Genomic DNA, 23,615 nt, shown 5'->3' with positions numbered 1-23,615 from the left:
GAATTTAACGAAGAGAGTGGAAAGGGAACATAGAAAGATAAGAGATGGGAGGGATGAAAAAGAGGAAATATGAAAGACAGGGAGAGAAAAGAGAGAGTTAGGGTGGTGAGAGAGGAGATTGAGGGTGGAGAGAGAGGGAGGACTTATGTGAGGTGAAAAGAGATGGTAAAGATAATAGGATGGAGAGGGTAAGTGCGGGGATGAGGTGAGGATGGAGAGGAGGGAACCAGAGATGAGAGAGAGGAAGAGGTGAGAGACAGAAGGAAGTGGTTGAGGAGAGTATAAGAGGGGGATTTATTTTCTTCTTCAGTGGGTCAGTCAGTTTGTAAGTCAGAAGAAGACTAACACATGTTAATTCTTATTACTAAGTGCCTCTTGAGACATTTATAGTCCAAGTGTTTGTATAGACTTATTGATGTGTCTTTGTTTTCATCATAAGGTATTAATTTTACACTATCATTGGACTGAATATTGGACATACACACAAAGTTATATAATTGGTTTGTAGCGAGACGTGTTGATATACGTACTGTACTTTTCCCTGACGATGAGGATACGGTGGCACGCTCTCCTTCCCTCCCTCCCTCCCTCACTTGTCCGGGCAGAGGTGCGTGACCCTCGGAGGTCTAACCTTCACCTCGTGCTGATTTAAACATAACCTGGAGGTTGTACTCGTCCAATACACTCTAATGTAGGAGGTGGGCGTGACGTGACTCACCGCTGGTCGTCGCGCGGCTGTCCAGGGTACTCACACGCCACCCGCTGCTGTCCAGGGCACTCACACGCCACCCGCGGCTGTCCAGGGGACTCACACGCCACCCGCGGCTGTCCAGGGGACTCACACGCCACCCGCGGCTGTCCGGGGCACTCACACGCCACCCACGGCTGTCCAGGGGACTCACACGCCACCCGCGGCTGTCCGGGGCACTCACACGCCACCCACGGCTGCCCAGGGCACTCACACGCCTTCCGCGGCTGTCCAGGGCACTCACTCGCCACCCGCGGCTGTCCAGGGCACTCACATACCACCCGGGGCTGTACAGGGCACTCACATGCCTCCCGCGGCTGTACAGGGCACTCACACGCCACCCGTGGGTGACCTATCCCTTCAGGCGGATGGACAGGTCAAGTGGTTGTTAGCGGCAGAAAACGAAACCTAGGGAGTATTGAAGGTAGTGATAGGAAGCAAGAATCGGGTGTCTATAGAATAAAATAAAACGGGAAATGTGGCTATTGAAAAGGGTATAGTATGTGTGTGTGTGTGTGTGTGTGTGTGTGTGTGTGTGTGTGTGTGTGTGTCATAATATGACCCAACACTCAAACAGTAAACAACGCCAAGAGGCAGCCTAAACCCATGGAGCCCTATACCTGTGTGTTAATATCGATAAAAAGAGGTCCATTAAATCAGGCGTAGAAATGTGTACAGTATAGTATGTGTTTGTCAAAGGCTGGATCATCATCATCATCATCATCATCATCATCATCATCATCATCATCATCATCATCATCATCATCATCATTATTATTATTATTATTATTATTATTATTATTAATGAGAATGATAGCGGGTGTACAGTCTCAGCCACGGTACAGTTATATACATACAATAAAAGACTTTGTTCAGCTTTATGTTAAGTCTCTGACATAGTCCAGATTGAACTCATAACCTCAGATATGACTCGACAAAGCATTTACTTCTCCAGTTATGTCTTACATCAAGCGCCATGGTCCTAATTTAGCCATTACTGGCTCAGTCATGAAGCAGATCGACCTCACTATCCGAAACGTCTTCCATCTTACCTCCAGACGTGTCACATCTTAACCACAGCTATGGACAATCTTAACCTCATTATGGACCACATTAACCCCAGTTATGGACCATCTTAACCCCAGACATGGACCATCTTAACCCCAGACATGGACCATCTTAACCCCAGACATGGACCATCTTAACCCCAGACATGGACCATCTTAACCCCAGACATGGACCATCTTAATTCAGACATGGACCATCTTAACCCCGACATGGACCATCTTAACTCCAGACATGGACCATCTTAACCCCAGACATGGACCATCTTAACCCCAGACATGGACCATCTTAACCCCAGACATGGACCATCCTAACCCCAGACATGGACCATCCTAACCCCAGACATGGACCATCCTAACCCCAGACATGGACCATCTTAACCCCAGACATGGACCATCTTAACCCCAGACATGGACCATCTTAACCCCAGACATGGACCATCTTAACCCCAGACATGGACCATCTTAACCCCAGACATGGACCATCTTAACCCCAGACATGGACCATCTTAACCCCAGACATGGACCATCTTAACCCCAGATACGGACCTTCTTAACTCCACAACCTCAGACGTGATACATCTTAAACAGTAAATTTTGGGAGCCTTACGATGACGGGTGCTCACGTAAGATAGTACATTCCTACTCCCAGCTGGTCTGCCTTCCCCATCCCTCAACCCCTTCCCCCCTTCTCCCTCCCTCCTCATTCCCTCGTCCCCTCCCACCCACGAGTTATATTGCCTATAAATGTTAGTATGAAAATTCTTATCACGGCGCCTGGCCTCGTAGCCTAATACACAGGGGTTACGACGCTCATTAAATCGCTCACGATGTGACCTGTGTTGTTGTTATTTTTTTTCTTTTTGTCACCATTGTGGGCCAAGTGGCGATGCACGATTTATGGCGGACGATTTTCCGTGTAAAAGAGAAGGTAACGACCCTTCAGCTTGTTGTCTGGCATCCTGACGGAGTTGATAATGCAGAGTGGTGGACCAGACGACCTTCTTGAGCGTCCGTCTTAAGGTTTTTCCCTGATTTCCTTAAAAGTTTCCACAAGAAAGTGAAACTTACCGTGTTTAGTGACAGCTTATTAGTGTGGAGGAGTGACGAATATATATATAGGAAAGTAGAGAGGCGTAGTGACCATGTGTAGACAGATATGTTAGTGGCGATTAAAATGAGAGCAGACGCCGACACTCATCTGTTGTGCCCCATTGAAGCATCCTACACGGTGACACCAGTGAAAGCAAATAGGAAAACTGCTCAGGTGGGTCGATTTTTTTTCTCGATATTAATCTGACAAGTAGGTCGTGCTAAGAGAAGAAATGGTAGTTATATGGTTTTTTTCATATCGTTTAAGCCTTACGGATATATAAAAAAATACAGCCACACATCCTCAACATTGCTAAAGCTGCCTTCCGAAAACTGGGAATGCTGTACAGATGCCGTAGCTACTTCACTCCTGAGCAGTTGCTTCAAGTATGTAAGAGATTCACTCGTCCAAACTTGGAGTACTGCTCTCATATCTGGGGTGGCTCTTCTTCTGTCCAACTGTTAGATAGGGTGGAATCAAAGACATTTCGTCTTATTAACTCTCCTCCTTCAGTTGATAATTTCTTTCTTCCCTTTTCTTCGCCGCAATGTTGTTTCGCTCTCTCTCTTTTACAGGTACTTTAACGGGCAATGTTCGGTGGATTTGGCATCCTGTGTACCGCCGGCAAGGCCGTAGGCTCGTAACACACGTCTTGCCCTCGGTGCCCACCGTTTCTCTGTGGATGTCGGTCACACTGGAATAACCCGTTAGAGTACATCCTTCTTTCCTCACACAGCTAAACTGTGGAATGCTTTGCCTTCTTCTGTGTTTCCATACTCATACAATCTGTTTCACTTCAAAAAGCTGGTTTTCCGGCATCTTTGTGGTATAGATTAATATAATCTTTTTCTTTTCTATTTTCAATTTATTTTCACTCTTATTTTTTCGCCCCCTAGGCCCCGTTGTGGGTCGATGACCTGTGCTCGGGTGGGCTAATCCCCGTAAAAAAAAAAACAGAAACAAAGCAAGGATTAGCTGTTTTGGTTCTTGTCTCTTTAGTGTATTGAAAATGTGTTAGTCCACCTTACTATTAAGTCTGCCGCGTCTCCCATATTCAAGTCAAACCCTCATGACGTGCAGCGTAATGAATTAGTTTGACCGTCATGCTCCGTTTTTATCCCTTTGGGAGCTGACGCGGTGTTAAGACCATGAAATAAATATATAAATAGAATTAATACCCTTTTTAGGAGAAATGGCATCAGAGGTATATACTGTATTATGAACTACACGCGTGGCTGGGCGGGGAAGTGGGAGGTTTTTGTTGTATATATACAGTCCTAGCTGCCTGGTGTGATGGAAATAAAGATATGAAACTAAACTGAATATGCTATTATATGTATACAGCGTGTTACCTCAGTGAATATTAACACTACTACCAAAAGAAGTATATGATATGTACAGTAGTCGTTGAACTATTTCTCTATTGATGTTATCTCAGTTGTTTATATAAATAACACTATGGTAATGTATATATGTCGTTGTTGATTTAAATATGATATTTTGTGATGGGAGAAATATTTAACCTGTTCTTTTCTCTTCTACAGGTAAATTTTCATAGGAGATAGTTGACGAGATGCTCTGATTGGCCGACGAAAAGGTGATTGTTATGTTTTTTGTAGATTTCGTCACATTTAGTCCCCTTTTGATAATATGGACTTAATAATTTAAATTTCTTGAACAGAATCAAGATCAGTCTGTCTGTCTTTTAAAATTCTCACTATCAATTAACAAAGGGAAGAGATGATTATGGCATCGTATTGGTCAGGCTACCGAGGATGAGGTAATGTTTAAGGTCTCGACCACGCCCCTCAGTCTGGCCTTTGTTTTGGTGTGAGACCCGGCAGGTGTTTGTCTCTCTCTCTCTCTCTCTCTCTCTCTCTCTCTCTCTCTCTCTCTCTTAATACCTACACGCCATCCACCAGCATCCACATTCACACCATCCACTACCATCCACATCCACGCCATCCACCACCATCCACAGCCTAGCCACCCTCAACTATCCTCAACCACTCACCCACCTCACCAACCACAACTCCACCGGGTTTATCCACTTCCTCTTCGTCCACCTTCACTTCATCCACCAGCATCCACAGCCATCCTCACCCATCCTCCTGCGCAGTACAGCTGACAGCCTCTACGCCACCAGCTCTGCCAATCGTTACAAAATGCCAGGAATCAGTCACTCGTGAATTTCAATGCATGTTAATACACCCAACCTGTTTTTCTGTCTGCCACCTCTCTCTCTCTCTCTCTCTCTCTCTCTCTCTCTCTCTCTCTCTCTCTCTCTCTCACTACACTGTAATAGGTCTCCTTTACCCACTTGGCCCATGTACTCTCTCACTCCCCTCACCCACCACGCCCCTGGCATAGATCAACACACACACGTCATTTCAGGATACAGCAAATTGTTGTATTTTATCGATTAGGCGACTCTGAGTCGTGCAGGTAAAAGACCTTTGGGGGGGTGGGAGGTAGGGAGGGAGGAGTAGAGGGAAGCCAGGGAGGGTGGAGAGGTAGGGTGGAGGGTTGGAGGGAGGGTGGATGGAGGAAGGTTAGGATGGAAAGTAGGATGGAGGATGGCTTAGCTTAGACTCGGTATCAATAATGTGCCGGCCAATCTTCACGCCTTGTCAGTGCTTTCATGGATGTGTTTTGCCTTCATGAATAATTTAAATTGGGACTTTGTTTCTGTTGTTAGGCCGTTGTTGTAGCTCCAGCTGTGTGTGTGTGTGTGTGTGTACCTACTTCATCTTCTTACTTATGTTTCTTTATCACTCATGTTCCCGTTTTCTCAACACAGATAATGGCTGCCATAAACACCACTGGATTTTTCAAGAAAGTCCTTTATTAATGGCTTTAAATAGGCACTAAAAACAGGGATAAAACTCTGCCTTTAATTCATTGACCTTTTTTTTTCGTGTTGCTTAATGAACATTGTTTAGGACGTTAGGGTCTTCAAATTATGTTGTTGTTTTTTACATTTTAGAATTTGTATTATTTATTTACATACATCACTTTAACTAACACCGCAATTACTATCAAAATAAGAGTAATTAATGAGGTTGAGAATAATACCCTTAATCCAGGCCAAGAAAAGCAACGATACAGAAAACTACATAAACACAAATAAATTTCCTAAAATCCTAAATATACATTCCCAATTACCTCGAGCTCACCAATGTTTACAGTCCCGGAGATCGCTTATACACCGTTAACATCATCATCTCAAAATTCTGTCCATAGAGAGGAAAAGGAATGATTCATTTTACATCTTTCTTTCCATAACCATAAATATCCCTAAAAGATACTTTACATTTGGCTTATTAATTAATTACGGTTATCTAGAATATAATTTTAAGTCAGTCATTCTGGTTTACGCTGTGATCGTTCCTGTTCTCTACCTGGGCAGGTCGTTGGTCTAATTAAGTTATCTACCTGTTATGATTTATAACCATTTGTGGTTATTTATTCGAACGGAGATGTGGGAAAGAGAGCGCGAGAGAAGCAGACAGAGCGAGAGACGGAGAGATAAAGAGATTGAATTGTAACAGACAGACAGAGAAGCGGTACACACATAAAACTATGATTTTTTTTCCCAAGTGGCTTATGTCTTTGAACTAATGAAACAAACCCAAAGTTCTTGTACGCGCGGTAAAATACTGCCTTTATCGACAAGACCAATTAAAGCCGTCCTCCACGTCACAGGCATGTCGTGTGTAATGATGCCGGGGTCGTGTCGTATTGACTACCAGATAAAATAAGAAAAATAGAAATCTCCCACCGTTAGATCCAGTTGGTTGTGTTTCATGTTGTGTTTTGAAGAGGTAAGAGAGATAGGAAAGAGCTGCCAACTTCATCATGCAACCCGAAATACTGTATCTGTTCAAGGTGTTGTGGGTAATGATGAGATATTCTCCATAGATAGAAGTATACATGTATATCATGTTATACATACACCCAGAACACTGTACGGGCATCCATACATACCAGTATTGTTCAGTTATATACACCAGGAATACCATACACCAACATACACTCCACGATACCATCTCTCCCTGTCATCTCTTTCATACACTTCATGCATAAGATCATTTGCATACGCAGGACATAACGCACGAACATCCTTCCCGCCCCCCCTACTGCGTGCGTTATGTGATAATGTTAGATCGATATATAACAGCGGTCGGAGTTGGGGTATAATGCGCATGCGTGGATGTCCTGGCGGAGGGTGTATGAACTAACAGCCATTTCCATGATAATCTTATGTATATCTGCCATACTGCTGTAAACACCGGATGCATACTGAATGTTTTTTCCCTCGTCATTATGGTATTTTTATGACTGTGTGTAGCGGCGTGGAGATTGGGTTGAGTTGTTGTTTGTTGTGTGTGTGTGTTGGTTTTGGTCTGTCTGTTTATGTTTTCCATGTTGATGTAGAGTTCTGGTCTACGTGTGTGTGTGTGTGTGTGTGTCTGTACGTGTGTGTATGTGTGGGAGGAAGAGAGGTGCCACGTTTGAAGGGTGGGAGGGAGAAAAGAAGTGAGGGATGGAGGAAAGGAGGAGGTATCTATATTTTACTAGATGGTAGGTTATGGGGTAAGGAGGCAGGGGGCCACATTTTGCAAGGCGAGAGGGAGGTGAGGGAAGGAGGGAAGGTTCACGTTTTACTGAGTAGCAGGGAAGCAGGAGGAAGGAGGACGGGAGGGGCATATATCACAAAAAGGGTAGGAAGGAGGTGAGTGGAAGGGGGGAAGTAGGAAGGAAGGAGAGAGGGAGGGAGAGAAAAGGGTGGGAGGGAAAAAAGATGGGTTTCGTGTTACAGGAAGGGAGGTCCACGTTTTACAAGAGGAAGGGGAGATAGTGGGAGGGAGGATGGGAGGGAGGATAGGAGGGAGGAAGAGAAGGCTGCATGTCACAGGGGGGAGTCGTGACAGTGGCGACAAGCTGGACAGTGGGAGAAAAGATTTAAATCACCCTCCCTTCTCCACTCCCTTCCCTCCCTCCCCCGTCCTCCCTCCTCCCTCTCCTCCTCCCCTCCCTCCCTCTCTCCTCCCTTTCCCTCCCTCTCCTCCCTACCCCACTCCCTCTCTCCCTCCCTCCCACCCCGACCGTCCCCTCTCTCCTCTCTTCTCCGTTCCTCCTACTTCCCTCCTCCCCTGTCCCTCCCCCCCTTCCCTCCCTCTCTCCCTCCCTCCCCCAGCCCTCCCTCTCTCCCTCCCTCTCCTGTCCCTTCGTCCTTCCTTCCTCCTGTTCTTCCTTTCTTTCTCTCTCCCCCGTCCCTTCTATTGGCTTGAGAGGAGAGAGGGGTATTAGGGTCGATGGGAAAGGGTCGTGAGGGGATGGAAGGGGAAGGAAAGAAGGAAGGAGGTTTAAAGAGGCGATAAGGAGATGGAGGAAAGAGGAGGGAGGTAATAACTGATAACCAGAGAGAGAGAGAGAGAGATTGAGGAAAAGGTGGGGGGAAAGGGGGAAACAGCGAGAAAGAAAGGAATGAAAGAAACATAAAAATGGATAAGAAAGAAATGAGAGAAAAAGGAAAGAATAACTCAGTCAGAGGCCAACTGTGCATCGCCGGGGTCCATGTCAAATTTCAGGACACCTATACCAAAACATTGACAAAATAGATGGCCGACACAAATTAAAGAAATGCCGATAGTGTTCACTTTTTTTAGCAATTGATAAACAGAGTAAAAAAATGTATTGACAGATAAAATACAAATATAGAAAAAAGTATAAAAATATAAAAGTAAAAGCAATAGCGATAGACAGAGTGGCATGCAAATATAAATAAAAAATAATGATTAAAAAAAGTAATAAAATTAGACTTACTAAATAAAAATGTTTGTAAATATATGAAAAGTTTAAAAACGTATACCAACGTAGTTTCATATAAAAGTAATAAAAAATAAGAGGAGTGTATACAAAAGTGTAGTGACTGATATAATAATAAAAAGTTTGATAAAAAAAGTAAAACTGTGCAAAGTGTAAACATAGAAGTGGAGCTGTCAACACATTATAAGGTGATGGAAGGCGAAAGAGGAGGGAGGAAGGGAAGGAAGAGAAGAAAAGAAGAGAGTGGTGAAGAGGTGAAGGAAGGGCGGGAAAGGAAGAGGGGAGGGAAGGGAAGGAAGAGAGGAAAGAAGAGAGTGGGGAAGAGGTGAAGGAAGGGCGACAAAAGACGGGAAAGGAGAAAGAGAGAAGAGGTGGAAGAAGAGAGAAGAAGAAAGAGGAAGTTAGTTAAAACGTAAAGGAAAGGAGAGGTTGGAAGGCCACACTGGACAAGGGATCAAGTACATATATGGAACGGACAAGGAGAGAGAGGAAATTTGTTAAAAAGAAAAGGATAGAGAGGGGGAGAATAAGTATTGGTAGTGAGTTGAAGGAGGAGTGAAGGGAGAGAGTGTGTACTGTTGCAGAAAAGAGTGAGAACAGCGAACAATAAAGAAGGGAGTATGAGAGAGGAACAAGGAAGAGGAGGAGATAGGTAGATAGTGAAATGATGAAAAGAAAAATATATATGGGAAAGTAAGCTGAAAAAGAGAGCGAGAGAAAGAAAGAGAGGGGTGGACTAACAGACAGACAACGAGGAAGAGAGAGTAAAGAACGATTGAGGAAATGGAGGGGAACTATTCAATAAATAACGGGGAACGAATAAAACTGCGAAAAAATTACCAACGAAGACGTTTACGCATCACTTGTGGCGTGAACGAAGGAGGGGAGGAATGGAGGGAGGGATGGATTGAGGCAGAGGGTATGAGAGGGAGAGTGACCATTGAAGGGAGGTGAGGGAAGCAGGTAATGACAAAAGTTGACGGGATTAATGAGAGATTAGTCTTACGTGACTCTTTATAGTACATGACTATGATGAACAGTTAGAGGAAAGTAGTTAAATTGTATTAGCATTTAGGATGTGAATGCGAGAGTGGATCCCGTAGGCATGAAGGTCCGTTAGGGACAGCACAGAGAAGACTAAGCCTTCAATACACAAGGAGGCAGCGTGGACGAAGTTGCACTCGACAGACAGGTCTTCCCTTGCACAGCCTTATGAACTATGAGTGCCCTGGGATCGAACCAGCGACCTTTAGGACAGGAGGCAAGTGCCTTATCCTCTCGAACCACTGCACCTCATGTATATGTATGTACTGTAGGAAAAAAAGGTTCATAACTAGTAAAGTAAATTTTCCTCCCTCCCATCCTCCTCCCTCTGACCTTGCCACACACCCCTCCCGTTGACCTTGCCACACACCCCTCCCGTTGACCTTGCCACACACCCCTCCCGTTGACCTTGCCACACACCCCTCCCGTTGACCTTGCCACACACCCACTCCCTTGACCTTACACACCTCCTCCCGTTGACCTTGCCACACACCCCTCCGTTGTGCGTTGACCTTGCCACACACCCTCCCGTTGACCTTGCCACACACCCCTCCCGTTGACCTTGCCACACACCCCTCCCGTTGACCTTGCCACACACCCCTCCCGTTGACCTTGCCACACACCCCTCCCGTTGACCTTGCCACACCCCTCCCGTTGACCTGACACACACCCCTCCCGTTGACCTTGCCACACACTCCTCCCGTTGACCTTGAATACTGAATAATCACGCGTGGGCAAAAAGGGTTGGGGGAGTAGCCATGGGAAGACCAGGACCTTTAGGGCTCCATTTGTGTGTGTGTGTGTGTGTGTGTGTGTGTGTGTGTGTGTGTAGTGGTAATTATACAGTGAACAGTCCATTTCTTATCTAATACATGATCATTAACACCTTGAGAACGATAACTTAACTCTCTGAATAGTGCCACAGTACTCAGGGGAACAGACAATCTCATTCAGTTAAGACATCGTACTTAAGGGAATAGGTCATTATACTTAAGGGGCTATACATCGTACTCAAGGAATTAAGAAATCTTGCTCATTGGGCAAATTCCTTGTACTCAGGTGGTTGGCGTCGCACTCAAGGGGTTAAGATATCGTACTCGATGGGTTAATTCATTGTACTCATGGGATTGGCGTCTTACTCAAGAGGGTTAATTACCAGAAAGTCACAAGAAAATAAGACGATGAATATGGACAAAGGAGAATAACGATCACGAATAAGGAGATAAACACAGGGTAAAAAAGATACGAAGAACAGAACAAACAAGAAAAGAAAAAAACCCACGGATAATAACGGTGTAATTGGAAGAGTGTTGATAAACAAGGCACTGTGTGTGTGTGTGTGTGTGTGTGTGTGTGTGTGTGTGTGTGTGTGTGTGTGTGTGTTGTGACGATTACATAGAAAAGATAACGGAGGAATTGGGACAGTGTTGATAAAAGATTGTAATATATGTACGTCTCGAGGATGGTAATTACGGGGAAAATGTGATAATGGGGTAGTAGGAAAAGAGCTGATAAAAGAAGTGATAGACATGTGCTGCGATAATGATGGTGATGATAATAATATACAAGGTGATAATGGAGTAGTTAGAGGAATGTTGATAAGGGACGTAACAGATATGTCGTGATGATAGTAGTAAGAGATAAAGAATTACAATAATGGTTGGATAGGGGGAGACTGGACAAAGAACGTGACAGATAAACACGTGCGGTGATGGTATGGGGGATAAGACGTGACAGGGGTACATGACAGGTGGTACGTGACAGTCTGGCATGAAGGGTGTACTGTCACAACCATACTTGAACACCTCTGATGGTTGGTACAGGACGTGACAGGGGTACATGACAGGTGGTACGTGACAGTCTGGCATGAAGGGTGTACTGTCACAACCATACTTGAACACCTCTGGTGGTTGGTACAGGACGTGACAGGGGTACATGACAGCGGGGTCGTGACAGTCTGGCATGAAGGGTGTACTGTCACAACCATACTTGAACACCTCTGATGGTTGGTATAGGACGTGACAGGGGTGCATGACAGCGGGGTCGTGACAGTCTGGCATGAAGGGTGTACTATGCATACATACTTGAGCATATCTGATGGTTGGTACAGGACGTGACAGAAGGGAATTTGCATGACATGTATGGTACGTGACAGTCTGGCATGAAGGGTGTACTGTCACAACCATGCGAACACCTCTGATGGTTGGTACAGGACGTGACAGGGGTGCATGATGGGTGGTACGTGACAGTCTGGCATGAAGGGTGTACTGTCACAACCATACTTGAACACCTCTGATGGATTTGGTACAGGACTGTGACAGGGGTACATGACAGCGGGGTCGTGACAGTCTGGCATGAAGGGCGTACTGTCACAACCATACTTGAACACCTCTGATGATGGATTTGGTACAGGACGTGACAGGGGTACATGACAGCGGGGAGTCGTGACAGTCTGCAGCATGAAGGGCGTACTGTCACAACCATATGAGCCTACTCTGATGGATTTGGTACAGGACGTGACGGTGGCAGCAGGGGTCGTGACGGTCTGGCATGAAGGGTGTACTGTCACAAGCCATACTTGAACACCTCTGATGGTTGGTGCAGGACGTGACGGGGGTGCATGACGGCGGGATCGTGACAGTCTGGCATGAAGGTGTGCTATGCAACCATACTTGAACACCTCTGATGGTTGGTACAGGACGTGACAGGGGGGCACATGACGGGTCGTGACAGTCTGGCATGAAGGGCGTACTGTCACAACCATACGCCCAGGCTACACTCTGATGGTTGGTACAGGACGTGACAGGGGTACATGACAGCGGGGTCGTGACAGTCTGGCATGAAGGGTGTACTGTCACAACCATACTTGAACACCTCTGATGGTTGGTACAGGACGTGACAGGGGTACATGACAGCGGGATCGTGACAGTCTGGCATGAAGGGTGTACTGTCACAACCATACTTGAACACCTCTGATGGTTGGTATAGGACGTGACAGGGGTACATGACAGCGGGGTCGTGACAGTCTGGCATGAAGGACGCACTGCCATAATCATAGTCACGGATACCATCATTAAACAACAATTAAAAACATGGTGAGCATCAAGAAAGAAAAATTTACCCACAAATGTCTGTTTATTTCTACTCTGTCTGTCTGTCTGTCTGTCTGTCTGTCTGGCTGGGTGTCTGTCTGTCTGTCTGTTGGTGTGTTTACTCATATCTGTTTTTTTTTCTTGTCGTCTTATATTGTCGTGTGTGTTTTTGGTTATTACTCTACCTGTGTGTTTGTTTGTTTTGTTTTATTTATAAATTGTATGCTTAACCACGTGGTGTAGAGGATGGCGGGATGGGGGGACTTACGAGGTTGTTTGGGAGATGGGTGGAGGGAGGAGGAGGAGGAGGAAGAGGTCTTTAGATGAAGGGTTGAGGAGGAGGGTGAGGGAGGTGTGGAGCAAGTGGGTGTCATTGTGGTCGATGCTGAGCTGTGTGTGTGTGTGTGTGTGTGTGTGTGTGTGTGTGTGTGTGTGTGTGTGTGTGTGTGTGTGTGTGTGTATTGGAGGCGAGGCCGACACGGGGACAAAGCAAATATTGGCTCGTCATTCGTTACTTCCGATATGAAATTGACATTTTACTCTCTGAAGTTATTCATGAGGTGTAAGTAAATGGAGGTGAGAATAGTAAGTCGGTTATGGGGAGGGTAGGGGAGGGGTAGGGAAGACAGGGGAGGGTAAGGGGGAGCAGAGGAGGGTAAGGGGGAGCAGAGGATGGTAAGGGGAGGTAGGGATTGGGGGTCTTGATTTTCAACCTCAGGGTATTGGCGCCCGTGTATATATCGATGACTGTGGGAATATTGTGGTGGCCAACGGACTTCCTCCTTCTTTGCATCAGTAAGAGGAAAGGAGAGAGGAAGTGGATGATAAGGAGATAATGAGAGGGAGAGAAGGTGGAAGAAGGAGATAGAGAGAGGGAGAAAAAATGAGAGAAGAAATGAAGGAGATTAGAGAGAGAGAGGGAGGGAGGGAGTGATTAGGACGAACTGGAGACAACACGGGACATTTAAAGATCTCAGGACATTTAGAGCGAGTGGGACATTTCGGAACATACACGAGCCAGGTATTTATAGCGGGGAAGCGGGACATTGCGAGCGAGTGGGACATTTCGGAACATACACGCCAGGTATTTATAGCGAGGGAGCGGGACATTGCAAGCGAGTGGGACATTTCGGAACATACACGAGCCAGGTATTTATAGCGGGGGAGCGGGACATTGCAAGCGAGTGGGACATTTCGGAACATACACGAGCCAGGTATTTATAGTGGGGGAGCGGGACATTGCAAGCGAGTGGGACATTTCGGAACAAACACGAGCCAGGTATTTATAGCGGGGAAGCGGGACATTGCGAGCGAGTGGGACATTTCGGAACATACACGAGCCAGGTATTTATAGCGGGGGAACGGGACATTGCAAGCGAGTGGGACATTTAAAGTGAAAAAAAAAGACATTTAACATCGGTCTCTTAAAATGACTGGGCCATTTAAAGCGAACAGTACAAAGATGAGTGTGGAATTGGAGAGAGAGAGAGAGAGAGAGAGAGAGAGAGAGAGAGAGAGAGAGAGAGAGAGAGAGAGACTTTAACAACACCAACCCATCTAGATGAACCTTCAACTTTGTCTCGCCTCATAACACCCAGAGCTCTTGATCCTTATCACTTCACCTGCTAGTTTCCTTCCAACTCCACCTGCTCATTTCTCCTCTACGTCCTCCATTTTTCCTCTTTTTAGTTCCCATCTCCCACCTTCCTCTTTCTCTTTCTTTCTCTTTCTCTCCCTTTCTCTCTATCTCCTTTCGCTCACCCTTTCCTTCTTCTACCTTCCACTTCGCCCTCTTTATCCCTTTTTCTAACCCTCTGCCCCTTCTCTCCTACTAATTCTTCCTCTCTTCTCAGACTTTTTTCCTTTCTTTTTCTTTTAATTCTTTTCTTTTCTTTTTCTTTTTTCTCTGTATCTTTGTCTCACTGTCTATCTCTCATCTACTGTTGAATATTCCGGTCTTTTATGTTTTCATTCTTCTTCTCATCTCTCTTATTAATCTTCCTACCTTCTTCCCACTTTCTTGCATTTTTATTACTTTCCTCCTCTTTTCAACCCTGCCTCCGTTTGTGCTCCTCTCTCTCTCTCTCTCTCTCTCTCTCTCTCTCTCTCTCTCTCTCTCTCTCTCTCTCTCTCTCTCTCTCTCTCTCTTTACATTTCTTCGTTATCTATCTCTTTCTCTTCTAGCTTCTTCACTCTTTCTTCCCTCTTTATCATAATCTTTTTTTTTTCAACTTTTGCCTCTTCTCTTTCCTCCCTCTCTCTCACTTCTTACACTCCTTGCTTATTCTTCTTTCTATCTTCCTAGTTCCATACGTCTCTTCCTCTTCCCTCTCTCTTCTTGCGGCTCTCCTTGCCTCTTCTCTCCCTCCCTTCTCTCCCACTTTGTTCACTCATTGCCTCTTCTTCTCCTTCTCCTCCTTGTATCTTTCTTCTTGCACCCCCTTTCTACCTCTCTCTCCTCACACTCCACCCGCCCCTACTTTATTAGCCTCACTCTCCCCTCTATTTCGCGGCTCTCCACTCTTCATATTTTCTCCTCGTATGCGTTGTCTAATGGAGAGGGGTGATGTCGGTAATGAGGAAGAATGGAGTGGTTATGAGTGGGGGGGGTGGTGGTGGTGATGATGGTGTTAATGATGATGGTGGTGGTAGTGATGGTGGAGGTGATGGTGTTTTGATGGTAGTGTTGAGGATGGTGATAATAATGGTGTGTGTGTGTGTGTGAAAGGGGTGGGGATGATGATGGTGGTGGTGGTGTAAGTAGTGAGATGATGGGGTGGTGGTGGTGGTGGTGGTGATAATTGTGGTAATAGTAGTGATTAGTTGGTTGTTTTTTGGTGATTATGATGGCTGGTGGTGGTAAAATGGTGATGGCGTCGGTTATGATGATAGTGTGGTGGTGATAGTGATGCTGTTGAGTGTTGATGGTGGTGTTTATGGTGAAGGAGGTGGCGATGATAGTGTCGTGAACTTATGGTGAGGGGAGAAACTGGGATGGTTTCGGTAATGATGGTGATTGTGGTGATGGTGATAAGGGTAATGGTGAAGATAATGGAGATTGTGATAATGATGATAATGATTGTAAAGATTGTGGCGATTTTATTGATTGACTGATGATGATGATGATGATTATGCTTTTGACCATAATTATGAAAAAGAAAGATGATGATAAAACGATGGTGGTGTTAACGTGGATGGTGATAATGATGGTGAAGGTGATGATGGCGTGGCTCAGGTCGAACACGATGGTGATGGGAACATGAAAAATGGGACAGGTATGGGAGAGAGTGGAAGGGGAGGAGATTATGAGTGGTCTGGTTGATACCACTTTACCTGAGTTGGGAGGGAGGGAGAGTGGTGGTGAGGGAGAGTGGTGGTGAGGGAGACTGATGGTGAGGGAGAGAGGGTAAGGGAGATTGATGGTGAAAGAGGGTGAGGGAGAGTTATGGTGAGGGAAAGTGGTGGTGGTGAGAGAGGCTCAGGAAGAGTGGTGGTGAGGGAGAGTTATGGTGAGGGAAAGTGGTGGTGAATGAGAGTGGTGGTGAGGGAGAGTGGTGGTGAGGGAGAGAGTATAAGGGAGACTGATGGTGAGAGAGGTGACGGAGAGACGTTGAGAGAAAAGCGATGAAGGAAAGTGATGGTGAGAGAGAGAGTGAGAAAGTGTTGGTGAGGAAGGAAGGAAAGATGAGGAAGGGTGGTAGTGAGGGAGAGTGATGGTGAGGGATAGTGGTGGTGGTAATGATGGGGAAGGTGAGGTCTTTGTGATGGCGTTGGTCCAGTACGTTACAGTGTGGACGATGTTGGTCCATTACGGTGCAGTGTGGATGATGTTGGTTCAGCAGACATGGTTGGTGGAGGTAGAGAGGTGTAAGGAGAGGGCCAGATAGGGCGGGTGGTGGTGCCAGTGTCTGTGTTCAGTGTGGCGTGAGAGATAACACTGATTGTCTTCACCCACTGACAGCTGTGACGGCAAATCCAGGAAGCTGACACTCCTATGTGGGGCGGGTAGGAGGAGGAGGAAGAGAGAGAGAGAGGAGGAGGAGGAGAGTTGCTTGACATAATTACACAATAGAGGAGGAAAATATTAGGAAGAGGGGAGGAGATGGAGGAGAGGAGAAAGATGAGAGTATACCGAGTCTCTATGAAGATGTATTCGGTGTCTTAATCCCCATCGTGTATTATAGTGAAGGTGGATATGTCGCTGGTGTATACTGGACCCCCCTTCATATCCCTTCCATGTCCTGTACTCGTTTAAACAGAGGGATGTGTTCATATGTGTGGTTGATAATGGCAGGGAGACTCACTCGTGATGCGTCAGGGATGTGTTGTTATCGAGGTTATAGTGTTGGTCTCATAGTGTTTGGGTGTAGTGTGTGTTGTTGTGGGTGTATCTGGGCTCACCTCTCGTGGTCGTCTCACTCTCTCCTTTACTTCTGTGACATATATACTGTTCGTGTGTGTGTGTGTGTGTGTGTGTGTGTGTGTGTGTGTGTGTGTGTGTGTGTGTGCTGTTTCCGATATGTTATATGTGTATTTTATTTGTCCACGGTATTATTTTTTACGACTGAATCGCTTTTGTGAAAATTTTGTGTTGAGTTTGAAGGTGTGGTATACTAAAATCAGATACTGTTCTGATTGTAAGGTGTGCGATATGACCAAACACACACACGCACACACACTGTATTCACTGCATATTATATCATAATGTCTAAATCAAATGTAAGTCTGTATATTTTCAGCCACCGGCTGCAACTCTATTAATAAACCGTTTATTATTATTATTATTATTACAAACACACACACACACACACACACACACACATTCTCTCTCTCTCTCTCTCTCTCTCTCTCTCTCTCTCTCTCTCTCTCAGACGGTAACATTGCAGCCAGTGAAAGTCATGAATGTCTTCCTCTCATGAGAACATTTATCTCCTGCTTGATAATGTTATTTTGACGAACTTTTAAGCTTCTCCAAAGACGGTAAGAAACGGTATAACTACAATGCCTTTTCATCCTTAAGATAACAATAGCTTCAAGAAAATTACGGTTGGACATAATCTCAGAATATAAACTTTATATTCCGACAACTTATCATAACGTTTCAAAAAGTTTCATATACAGTGAAGGGCTTGGCACCATGATGTTGTTTGAGGGACTTATGATGCACGTTATAAGTGATACCATAATATTCATGGTCAGGTGGAGTAAAGCATCATGAGGTGGTAGTGTTGTATTATCTTTGCTGGTCTTTGTGTATTTGTGTAAGGTACGTTTTTGTTTTTTACCTTTGTCTGCTAACACCATTGCGATTTTATTCTGTAAGATTTAACGTATCGGTCATTAATAACACTCGCATGCATACTTGGTTATTCTTTACCCCTTAATACGATGACTTACTGGTGTCATCGTCCTCAGGGAATGTCGTCGTATTCGAGATAGGTTAAAACATCGTGCTGTCATGATTAGATCATTGTACTCAAGGGGTTGAGTCGTCATACTCAATAGGCTAAGATATTTTAATGAATGGGTTTATTCATTGTATTAACGGGGTTGGCATAGCTCTGAAGGGGTAAACAGACACTACCACTCGCCTATACACTGCATCTCCCCCCCTCCCCCCCCACCCCCTACACGCCCCTATTCTCGGTTTTCGACGGTAGGGATTGCGTAATGTCACCCCCCCCCCCCTCTTCACACCACCGTCGCCTCCACAGCACAGTCCTCCGGTGTGCTAGCTTAATGGTGATTGGAGCAGGAGCGAGGGTTTATGGTGATGATTATTCCAATATTATGACTGGTCTATATTTATCACGGGGATCGATATAAATTTAGTCTTTACAAAGGCCGGCGCCGACGGAGGGAGAATTACGAGATGGTTGTAATTTGAGAAGGCGATAAAATCTCCGGAGCGCTAACTCGGTCTGAATCTTCCTTTTTATTCAGGCAGGTTTTAAAAGAGCCGGATATATTAGACAGTGACGTAGTGCTTTTGTCAGTTATAAATGGAGAGATCGAAGCAAAAATACCCGTAGGAGATTGCGCGAGCTTATGTCTGCTGCCTCTGTTTAATTTAACGGGCGTCGTAATTCATTCCTTTCATTATGTAGCGCAGTGTGAAGAGATGTGCAAACATCATAAAAAACTGTGTGCCTTCATATATTCTTCAAGATTGGTGAGGGCCACTTTGGTGCGCCAGGGAAATGGAGTGTGTAATATGAGTGAGTGTGGCGGGCGTGGGAGAGGCAAGTTTAACACGGTAATGTAATATTTGAGTGTGTGTGTGTGTGTGTGTGTGTGTGTGTGTGTGTGTCCTGGAGACATGCGGTACGCTCATGTTTACTTGCTCTCGGTTATAAATCAAATTTACGTGGACTCGTCGGCAGCAAACACCCAGCCGCTATACCTGGCCTCCAACCTTACGTGTACACATTCTCTCCTCCCTATTAAGATCCTTATTTGACACTATGACAATCTTCCCTCCTCCCCCAGTCACCTCACCTCCACTATTACCCCCTCCCCCCCTACACACACACACACACACACACATCTCGCTCGTTCCATAACCTCCTGTACAAAAAAATTCCTGCGCCAGTTTGAGATTCTTGGAACTTCCTATCATGAGCATTATGCCCTTCCACCACCCTCGTTCCTCCTCCTCCCTGCCTCCTGGCCCCCTCTTCTTATAGGACTAAGGGTGTGAGGGTAAGGTGGAGTGGTGTAGAGTGGAGTGGGGGGGGGGGATCGATCGGTCTAGCCTTTTGTTCTAGTATCGATCTCCTTTTAAGAGTGAGGTGTAGAGTGAGTCTGTGTCATGGAGGTCGACACAGTGGTTACTCTACCTCATGGTGATAGCACTGTACTGTGTTGTTACCTCTTGATTGTAATTGATTAAATGTCTTCGCACACAATTGACACTTCAACAGGTTTTAATGCCGTTATGATATTGAACTATTAAATTCAAATATGTGTTTATACTGTATATATACTTGTATCAATTAGGTGTTAAAAGCGCCTTAGGAGAATCTTAAGATCTCATTTGGTTTTCACTCTCTTTCACAACAGAGAATTACACACAGAGTCCCTCACAAACATCTGCGAGTTCCTGTGAGTGTGTGTTACTCGTTTTGACTCAGAGTAGTTGAGTGAGTGACCTGGAGAAGGAAGAGGAGGTGCAGAGGTTGAGGGAGACTAGCCAGAGTTGAGAGAGAAAGTGGAGTGGGTGGTGAGGGAAGTGGGAAGTGAGTGTGTTGTGCGTTGAGGGAGGTTTGAGGTGAGGGAGTGTTAAGGTGTAGGAGCTGGGAGGTGAGGGCAAGATATTGAAGGTGTGAAGTGAGGGTTGATGGGATTAGATGATGCGGGAGGACCGTGGGCGTGATGTGAGGGCGTAGTGAGGTAGGTGTGAGGTGAGGGCAGAGCGAGGGAGATGTGAGATGAGGGCCTAGTGAGGGAGGTGTGAGGTAAGGGCGTAGCAAGAGAAGTGAGGTGAGGGTGTAGCGAGGGAGGTGTGAGATGATGGCCGAGTGAGGGAGGTGTGAGATGAGGGCCTAGTGAGGGAGGTGTGAGGTAAGGGCGTAGCGAGAGAAGTGAAGTGAGGGTATAGCGAAGGGAGGTCTAAAATGATGGCCTAATAAGGAAGGTGTGAGGTGAGGGCGTGGTGTTGTGAGGGGTGGTGGTAGAGGGAGGAGGGGGAGGGGGGCGGCAGGCCATGGGTGTGATGCACAGCTCCCAGATCAATATCCTTAATGGGCCGTGGGAAGTGCTCGGCTGTTGCTACTATATGACTCAATTTTGCTTGTCCGGGCAGTGAAATAACCCTGAGTGTAACTGCATTTTACCTATATGTATATATGTATGTATGTATGTATGTATGTATGTATGTATGTATGTATGTATGTATGTATGTATGTGTTTGGATGGATGTAACTATGTCTTTATATGCATGTTTGTTATTGTTTAACTAATTAAATTTTAGGACCCCCCTCCCCTCCCCCACCCAACAAAAGGCTTATGACGTGCAGGTTTCCATCTATAATGTATAATTACTTGTATATCGATGCAATTATAGACGCTGGGTAGACCTGCCATAAAAGAAAGGGTTTTGAGCTATCATGATTATACGTTGATAAAACTTGTGAGATAATTTGTAGCATCTTTATGTCCATATTAATTAGACACATTAAGAAAGTTGCCAGTCTGAGGGATTGTTATTATGAGATGAGATATTATAACCATCTTGGTGAAGTGTGTGTGTGTGTTAGTAATAGACACTGTAATGCACATATAGCTTGTTATTTTTACACCCACAACCATCGACAATACACACAGGGTAATGTTTTTCTCGGTGTCTCCTGCTTGTCATTATCATCAGGGCGTAAAAGTTGTCTCACTGTAATTATTAAGTATTTTAAATGCGACTCATTCACTGTGAACATAGAAAGATAAATTTATATAATTAAACAAAATTATATAATATTTGTAGTATAGAAATAAACTGTAATATGACGTAACACATAACGCTGAGTATAGTCTTTATGTAAATGGTGATATTCTCTATCAAATGTATATATAATGTATTAATATATGTAGATTTGAGTGTTTGTATGTACACAAGTTGTATAAACAGTAAGCGGAAGAGGCAGGTGGTCAGATATACGGACTCGTGGCAACAACCTGTGTCAGTCGTTAGGATTTTCGAGCGCTAGGTTGGCAAAGACCATCAATCATCGTGAAATGGTGGCGGTGTTGGCTATATACCTGTGGAAAATTCAATATAGCAGTTAGTTGACGAGGTATGTGCAGGACCAATCGACAAAACAAGATTAATCCATAAGTTTTGACTACATTCCAGGGCGATGCAGCTCAAAAATGACTTATATCTTCAGGGAATACGAAGGAATTAACATGTTTGTTCAGAACACACGTAGTCATATATGACATTGGCAAAAATGATGGCGACTGTTGGTATCTCACAGGAATGGTTGGGTAAAAGTAAGTAATTTGGGTCTTTTTTTTTTAAATCTCAATTATTTCTCTTCTCAACATATATTCAGAGAGTAGTTTTGGCTCTAAATAAATGAGAATTGTTATCTACTGTATTAAAGGTGCGGTGGATGAGTAGAAACAACCTTCTCCTTCTATTGAAGGGGTCGTTGGTTCGATCCTAGGTACTCCTAGTTCACCCAGCTGTAAATGGGTACCTAACATTATAGTTACTGAAGTGAAGGTGGCCGATTGCAATACAGGTCATGTTGACTACATCTGGCTCGTACTATTGTACAAAGTAATGAACGCCCGTATAAAACATGTCTCAATTAGTTCAAATCTAAAGAATAAAACTATATTATTTTTTTTTGTACTTTGTCTTAGAGGCAAACCACGACACGTAAAGACAACAGCCGACCGTGTAAAATGCTCTACAAACCTATACTTATATGAAAGGTAACTATATATATACTGTCTATGGAGATCTCACCTATGGAAATGTCCCCACACTTGAGGTATTAGTATTTATCAACAACAGAATATTTTTTTATGGTAGGGGGTCAAGGAGGAACTTGATTCTACCTCTTTCTCGTGGTAGTGATGATTGTGTGTTTGTGAGAAGGGGGGGGGGGTCACTCCCTTGTCTTAGGTGTAATTGGAGATGAAGGGGAGAAGGGGAAGACAGACCCTGGAGAGTGCGACAAGAATGAATAGTGTCGGTGTGTGTCTGCCTCTGTGTATATGATAAAGTGTGTGTGTGTCTAGATAGATTTATTAACCTGTATGCATTTGCCTCTGTGATTACGTGCATGCGGGTACACCTGGCCAGCACGTGTAAACATATACCTGCGTGACGTAACAATGATTAGTAAAGGGGTTGACTTCCTCTTCTTCTTTTTTTCCACACGAATTTCGATCGTTGGCCCGAGGCACTACACTGTAGAGTAATGATCCTCACCACATACTGACCACCACCACACGACACCACATCACACCACACCACCACCACACCGGGAGCTCTATGATACACACTCACCCTGGACCCTGTTCCTACCCTCCATCGCTGATCACCCAACACACTGAATCAGATTTCCTCCGCATCTTGATTTTCGTAGAAATAAGAGGACCACGGTAAGGTGCTCCTCAACGGTTTATATTACATGACTGGTCGGAGTGTTTTGTCAGCGTGATACTAATGACGGCAGCTGCTCGATCATTACACTGCTGAGTCGAGAATATCATTGGTAATTTTAACAAGAGTACTGCAGTGTGCATTAAACTGATTTTCTCCACCCATCTTCCTTTCCACCCACCCCCGAAAAAGAAAAATAGCACTGTTAATATTTCTCCCCCGTAACTAGGGATAAAAGTTGATGGTTTGTTATGTTTTCTACCCCAAATAATGCTTTACATAATATTTCCTTCGTAATTCGTGATGATGAAGTCACCAACAGGAAGAATACACCAATCACAGGTAACGTGTAGTATGGTCGCGAATTGGGCCAAGTGTCCATGATGACGTCATTACCAAGCGCTGTGATTGGTCGCGCTTCTCATTAAGATAATTAAAGTCTCTGATGAAGACTTGATTCGATTGGTTGAGGTGATTCATCTTAAAGGTGTTAACTTAAGGTGTTTAGTGAGAAGACGTGTGATGGGTGAAGGTGTTCAGTTGGGGAAATATATGATGGTCTAAAGTTATGTGTTATATAAAGATCATTAGTGGAACAAAATGCGACTAACTGAGATGTTTAGGTGTA

At 44.9% G+C, this 23,615-nt stretch overlaps 1 protein-coding gene across 1 annotated transcript; it reads right to left on the bottom strand.

The window, feature by feature from the left end:
- Positions 1–714: 714 nt before the first annotated feature.
- Positions 715–1,726, bottom strand: LOC121868659 (hyphal wall protein 1-like). Its single transcript, XM_042369496.1, has 2 exons — positions 1,696–1,726; positions 715–1,106 (listed from the first exon to the last, which is right to left on the bottom strand). Exons 1-2 carry the CDS (start codon positions 1,724–1,726, stop codon positions 715–717), a joined length of 423 nt encoding a protein of 140 aa, XP_042225430.1.
- Positions 1,727–23,615: the final 21,889 nt, after the last annotated feature.

This window comes from Homarus americanus, unplaced genomic scaffold (genome assembly GCF_018991925.1).
Source record: "Homarus americanus isolate GMGI-L3 unplaced genomic scaffold, GMGI_Hamer_2.0 scaffold30535, whole genome shotgun sequence".
NCBI lineage: Eukaryota > Metazoa > Arthropoda > Malacostraca > Decapoda > Nephropidae > Homarus > Homarus americanus.
This window is presented reverse-complemented; position numbering and strand designations above follow the sequence as displayed.